Genomic DNA, 7,235 nt, shown 5'->3' on the forward strand with positions numbered 1-7,235 from the left:
AAAAGGAGACTAAGTGTCTCATTCCACACCGAAACCACTCTGGACCCGAACCAATCAACACGATACGATGAAATACAGCTGAGGAACACATAAGGAAGCAGAAATAGGGAAACGGGGCTATAATTCACGAAACGACCGGCCGGGTCGTTACACACGCTTATAATTACAGATCTAGTTGAGTTTTTTTTTTTTGAAAATGTGCGAATTAATTAAACAGAAAGAAGATATTAATCAAATAAAAGGCCGTGTTTAAATTTCGTACTATAGCTATGCTAGAAAAAAGATGGAGCATGCATCACACAACTTCGAAGACGCTATTCCAAGTTACTAGGATATATAAATAGCAATAGTGCTAATTTTATGTTTCTAATTTGTTTCAAAATTAAATATTTTAGAACATTCTATTTAGTAAAATATTTCCATGAAGGTTGGTTGAACAGGATTAACCAAATTTAGCTCACCCTTCTCTTCCATGCCCTTACCAAATCACCAGTTTTACGACACATATATTTCTTCAGAACGTAACTATATGTAGGTGAACTCACTAAGAGGGAAACAATTTTAAAGAATAAAAAATAAAAAATAAGAAGAAAAAGCACATTCAAAGTTGACTTTCAAGTTTAATTTTCTGAAATATGTGAATTTGAAGTTTAAACGACTATAGAGAGCCCCACTTTGATTTATTTAATTATATTTTCATCACGTCCCTTCACGTGTGAATCTGATTCTTTTTTATATGTTAAATACATAGAAAAATGGTAAAGTTATCTCCGTAGATTAGGGGTTCGAGCCGTCGCCCGTGGAAGAAGCTACTAATACTTGCATTAGGGTAGGTTGTCTTCATCATATATCATTTTTGCGGCCCTTCGCCCGACCCTGCATGAAGCCTGAGATGCTTTATGCACCGGGTTGCCCTTTACACATAAATCTTTTTTTCGATGATGAGCTAGTGACACTCAAACTTAGAATCTTTGTGTGTCCTATACGATGTTTAAATGTGTGATCATCTCATCTAAAAACTCAAGTTATAGTTAAACTTCCGGGGTCAAATGAAAAATAGGATTAAAAAATATTTTGAACTAGCATCACTTTTTTCAATCTTCTAAAGACATTGACAACTACTTGCGTGTACTCAATTCCACTTATATCATAATTTGAAAAGGCTTTTTCTTCAAAAATCTCAACTATATATATGACATGCACCAAATTTAATTCTTGGCTATCTTGTGTTTCATAGCACTATTCTTCAATACTCAAGTCTAGTCATATATTTCTTCTCATTTCCTTTCCCTTTAATTCTCAATTTCTCCTCTTTCCTTTCTATTCCTTTATCACTATCTTTATACCATGGAGTTACCAAGTATTGTCAAGTTTCTTGAGAACAGAACCATTCTTGTTACTGGTGCCACTGGTTTTTTGGCTAAGAGTATATCTCTCTCTTTTATATTTCTTCTTTTATTTTCTTTATCCTCTTCATTTTTTCTCATGTCTGATTTCTAGTGGCACAGCTAATTAAATAGATGCTTATTTGTTTATATTGTAGTTTTTGTGGAGAAGATACTTAGGGTTCAACCAAATGTAAAGAAGCTTTATCTTCTTCTAAGAGCTGCAGATGACAAGGCAGCCATACAACGTTTCAATACTGAGGTACACATTCTTAATCCTATCTTAATGCCTTCGATCTCGGCATAACTGGTAAAGTTGCTGTCATGTGACCAGGAGGTCATGGGTTCAAGCTCGTGAAAACAGTCTCTTGCAGAAATGCAAGGTAAGACTGCATACTATAGACCCTTGTGGTCCGGCCCTTTCCCGAACCCACACATAGCGGAGACTTTAGTGCACCGGGTTGCCCTTTACCTTTATTGTTTTTCTTGAACCAAAACTTAATGTCGAGTATTCTTTTTCCTTTTTTTATTCTTTTTCATTTTTCATTTCTTGAACTAGCTATGACGCTGTGGATTTTTATCAATAAATTATTCTTTTCCTTTCCACGATACAATAATCTCGAAAAAAGATTTATGATTGTTGAAACAAAAGTGGGAGATGCAGAAAAAAATATTAGTTATAATCTTGAAATATTCAATGGGAAAAGAAAAGAGAAGGTGAAGAACTGAAGCAGGATACATTTTTCATGTTCAAACTCGTGTACGTACATGAAAACCTCAAGGACCACATGACAGCTGAAAAGTGAGCAATATTAAGAAAATATCTTTCTCAAAACAAGAACAATCATAACCCTCTAATTTGTTTCCTTTAATTAATTTAATTTTACCAAACCGTATCTTCCATTCTCCTGTCTTTATTTCCTTCTCTTGTACTTTTTCTTGATTAATAACATGTGTTAAAGTTTCTTTATTATAGAATAGCACATCACTATCATCAATAGTTGAACTTATTAATTACCAAAAAACAATAGTTGAACTTATTTTTTGGTATCTTTACACAAAATTAGGCAGCCTGATTTATGTTTAATTTTTCTAACCGGTATCTATAAATTATATACTGATTATACACAATTATACACATATTATATATTTGTAAGCTATTTTTAATTTAAGCGGTTAAATAGATGCCTATTTAGGTTAATCTTTCTTTCTTTTTAATCGATGTCAGTAACATAAATTAGTTCCATTCAGAATAAAGCCACATATAACCTTTTCTTCTACCCTTTTACCTTGGCTATTTCAGACTGAGGCGGATCCAGGATTTAAACTTTATGGGTTCAGCCTTTAAAATTTTAGCATTGAACCCATAATATTTTTAGAATTATGAGTTCAAATATACTATTTGTTGCAACTTTAGTAGATTTTTACACATAAATTTATGCTCCGCATCGAAAGTTGTGGATTCAGTTGAACCCGTTACCTATATTCTACATACGCCCTGATTTCTATATTCCTATGGTTAGTAAGGAAAAAGGAGGAAAGAAACATTTACCATCATATCACAGTCATTTCAGAATTTACTGTAGACCTATATATATGTGCATTAACTTTATTTCTTAAACAGGTAGTGGCAAAGGACCTATTTAAGGTTCTAAAAGAAAAATGTGGGGCAAATTTTAGCACATTTGTTTCCCAAAGGACCGCAATTGTACCAGGTGACATAACTTGTGAGAATTTAGGAGTGAAGGACTCCAATTTGTTGGATGAGATGTGGAGGGAAGTAGATATTGTTGTTAATCTAGCTGCAACTACCAATTTTGATGAAAGGTACGGGCCCACCATTACTTTTAAAATTATATATTTTTTATATATTAATTAAATATTGAGTTTATTATTATTTTAAATTGACCAACTCTATGTTTTTCTAATATGCAGATATGATGTGGCTTTGGGAATTAATACATTTGGAGCTAGACATGTCCTCAGCTTTGCCAAAAAGTGTAATAAACTAAAGGTTCTTCTTCATGTGTCCACTGGTTAGTGTACATAGCTTTTACCCAGTAGAAATATTAAATCTCTATTTATAAATAAATAAATAATTAAACAATACTTTTGTTACATCCATATTGCTTGTTACCCTCTTCCTTCCAATGTTTTCAAAATCAAATTGGTGAAAAGTTGTTGAAATATATGACCATCTCATTTATTTAATTATAATATCGATACGCCATCTCATGTACGAATTTAATTCTTTTTTATGGGCCAAGCACCTGAAAGTTTTTTTTGTTAATGGGTAGCAGTGAGTTCAAACGCAATACCTCTTGCATATCACTATATCAAAATATATATGTGATTGTCACATCTAAAAGCTTAAGCTGTTAGATAGAATACGCTTTTATTTATTCTGAAAAAAAGTATATCACAGTAATTTTTATTATTTGGTTTATTTTATTTTTTCAGCATATGTATGTGGTGAAAAGCCAGGATTGATGTTGGAGACACCATACAATATGGGTGAGACCCTGAATGGGACAACAGGGCTAGATATTGAAGCAGAGAAGAAAGTGATGGAAGAAACACTTAAACAACTCAAAGCTGAAGATGCTTCTGAAAAAGCCATTACAATAGCATTGAAGGAGCTTGGCCTTGAAAGGTACGATTAATTTTGAGAAATGTATTTTTATGATTGCTCACAAAAATAATACAAATCTTTTTTTTTTTTGTATATACATATATATATATATATATATATATATATATATTGGTTAGCGAATGCAATTAGTTTCAGCCGATCAATCAATTTTGTATTTTGCCATTAATTTTTTCTCTTTCACGCTAATTATTTTATTAATTAAGTGATTCAAGGGTACACTATGAATATAGACTATAACTTACAATTTTTCTTAATATTTTTTATCATGAAGAGCAAGGAAATATGGATGGCCAAACACCTATGTATTCACAAAAACAATGGGAGAAATGCTTTTGGGAAATTTGAAAGAAGATGTACCTCTTGTTATTGTACGTCCTACTATCATAACTAGCACCTTTAAAGAACCTTTTCCTGGTTGGGTTGAAGGTATCAGGTAATATATTTACTATTCAGAATTTCCTAATTATAAATTCAATTTTTTTTAAAAAGATATTCTTAACAATTATATTTTCACTGAATGCAAATAATAATTCTTTTTCTATTTTTGTTTAATGAAAAATTGCAGAACTATTGACAGTCTAGCAGTTGGATACGGTAAAGGAAGAATAACTTGCTTCCCTGGCAATCCTAAAACCATATTAGATGCGGTAAGTAATGCTACAATTATTAAATTAATTCACCAACAGTAAATTATGAAGATATATAACGGTTATTATAACCATATAGTTTCCGTAATTAAAGAATTTACATACATTATAAATTATAAAGAAACATATTGGTTATTAAACCATATAGTTCCCTTAATTGTAGAATTTAAATTATATACATTGACATTTTAAATTTATTTTTTACACTAGTGCGATTAAAACAGTCATAGAGGTTATTATTTTATTTTTTATTTAATAATATACACCAACTTGTATAATTTCATTGCACTACTGATATAATTTAACCCGTTATTTACTCGGTTATCAATTATTAGTCAATGTCAATTACAGGCAGTTACCTTTTAAGTGATCTGATAGTGTAAATATCTCTTATATTGTTAGTGAATAAAACTTAAGCTCTTCTAATATTTAAGTAATTAGCGTATCAGCTGTTATGAAATTTTTTATTGTTATTTAACTCGATAATATGTTGACAGATTCCGGCAGATATGGTGGTGAATGCAATGATAGTAGCAATGGTGGCTCATGCTGATCAAAGGGGAAGTGAGACCATATACCAAGTTGGATCCTCAGTTTCAAACCCTTTGGAAATCACTAATCTTAAAGAATATGGATTCAATTACTTCACGAAATATCCATGGATTAACAAAGTGGATGGAAAACCTATTATTGTTGGCCAAGTTACAATGTTGAATACTATGGATAGTTTTCGCAAATACATGGCCCTTCATTACTTGCTTCCTTTGAAGGTAATTTCTTCATCTCTCCTCTTGCACCATACCACTTACAAATGCTCGCATCAGGATAGCCGTGTATGCAGAATTTTATATAAATAGCTTCAACCGAGTAGGATTTAAGATTTGAAGTTTATGGATTACTATTGGGTTCATCGTTAAATATTTATAGATATTAATGAAGTTCTTAATACATTACAAAATCTGAACAAAAGCTACTGAATTCGCGTGAACCCATAGTGATCAACACTCTGGATATACTCCTCGATGTCAGTCTATAATTATTATAACTCAATTTTGGTACGGAGTGGTGGACGTTATAACAAAATTTACTTCTATGCCAAAGTTCATGTTAACTTCGTTTGAAATCGTAACACCATGTTATATAAGTTTATATATATATATATAATCTTAGGACATCCTTAAGCACTCTTAGCGAAATTTATGACTTTCACATTGAGTAAAATACTTATTGTTGATGAAATTTATGGATAATTTTATCTTTTATTTTACAACTAAAATTTTTGTTGTTGTTATTGTTCTATAGGGATTGGAAATAGTTAACACAGCATGTTGCCAATACTTCCAAGGCAAATACTTGGAACTTTACAGGAAAATCAAATTTGTAATGAGGTTGATAGACCTTTATGGACCCTACTTATTCTTCAAGTCAATGTAAGTTAAATCCTTTTACATATATTCTAAAACTAGAAATCATATTTTTCAAAATTTATTTTATTTTATTGTTTCATCAAATATTTTATTAATTAATTTATCTGTATTTAACGAAAAGAATTTTCTACAGATTCGACGATTTAAATACAGAAAAATTGCGTATGGTAGCAAAAGAGAGTGGCGTTGAAACGGACATATTCTACTTTGATCCCAAGACTATCAACTGGGAAGATTATTTCATGAAAACTCATCTTCCTGGAGTTGTAAGATACGTGTTTAAGTAATTAATTAATTAATGCTGAAATTTGATCAGTAATACACAATTAAGATGATTTATATTGCTAGAGAGATTTAAAGTTATACCATTTTAAATTGTATCAAATTTTACGTTGCTAGCTGTTACGAATTTCATTCAGTGTATCCATTTCAATTTGTTGTATCATTATCCCTATTTGTTCTGAAAAATGTTATAGCAAACTGAAGAAAGCATTTATCTATAAAATAATTGCGTTTCTTCTTCCTTTTATTTTTTATTTGTTTCTTTTTTCTATTTTGCCACTGGAATATATGGAAATAGTTATTTTTTATTGAGTCAAATAGATAGGAAGAAAGTTTCACAAACCACACATAATACTGTTATTCAACTTCTTTTTTTTTTTTTTTAGCAAACAGGAAATAATATATTAATAACTATGTAATGCTTCGTACATAATCATCATAGTTTGTGTCTCTGAGGACACATTGATTACCTAAGCTTGCTAGTGTATTGCAAGCATCAACTGATAAAGACTTAACAAAAACATGGAGTTCTGATTGTTCACTTTCCACAATATTGTTTACAAAGAAGGGGGTAGTACAAAAAGTTGCTTTCCCTTGTCCTTGGTCTTCTTTGCTAGATGATGAGCTGTCCTATTCCCTTGCCTGAAGATATGCTGGAGGATTACCTTCTGTTGGTGCATGAACCACCTGCATTCATTAACAACCTTATCATATAGTTTATTACCTTGTTGTATTGCATGGATTACCTCCGTGGAGTCTGTCTCAATTTCAAGAGGGAATAAACTCCATTCTTTTGCTGTTTTAAGTCCTTCTTTTAGTGCCTTCATTTCTGCTTCTAATG

The 7,235-nt window shown here is 31.2% G+C and overlaps 1 protein-coding gene across 1 annotated transcript; it reads left to right on the forward strand.

The window, feature by feature from the left end:
* The first annotated feature begins 1,223 nt into the window (after nucleotides 1-1,223).
* LOC109211410 (alcohol-forming fatty acyl-CoA reductase-like) lies at nucleotides 1,224-6,636 on the forward strand. Its single transcript, XM_019374949.1, has 10 exons — nucleotides 1,224-1,426; nucleotides 1,544-1,647; nucleotides 3,010-3,212; nucleotides 3,321-3,421; nucleotides 3,846-4,038; nucleotides 4,310-4,471; nucleotides 4,604-4,685; nucleotides 5,183-5,455; nucleotides 5,988-6,115; nucleotides 6,246-6,636. The coding sequence occupies exons 1-10, from the start codon at nucleotides 1,348-1,350 to the stop codon at nucleotides 6,397-6,399; spliced, it is 1,479 nt and encodes a 492-aa protein (XP_019230494.1). The 5' UTR covers nucleotides 1,224-1,347; the 3' UTR covers nucleotides 6,400-6,636.
* The last annotated feature ends 599 nt before the right edge of the window (nucleotides 6,637-7,235 follow it).

This window comes from Nicotiana attenuata, unplaced genomic scaffold, assembly GCF_001879085.1.
Source record: "Nicotiana attenuata strain UT unplaced genomic scaffold, NIATTr2, whole genome shotgun sequence".
NCBI classification, from domain to species: domain Eukaryota; kingdom Viridiplantae; phylum Streptophyta; class Magnoliopsida; order Solanales; family Solanaceae; genus Nicotiana; species Nicotiana attenuata.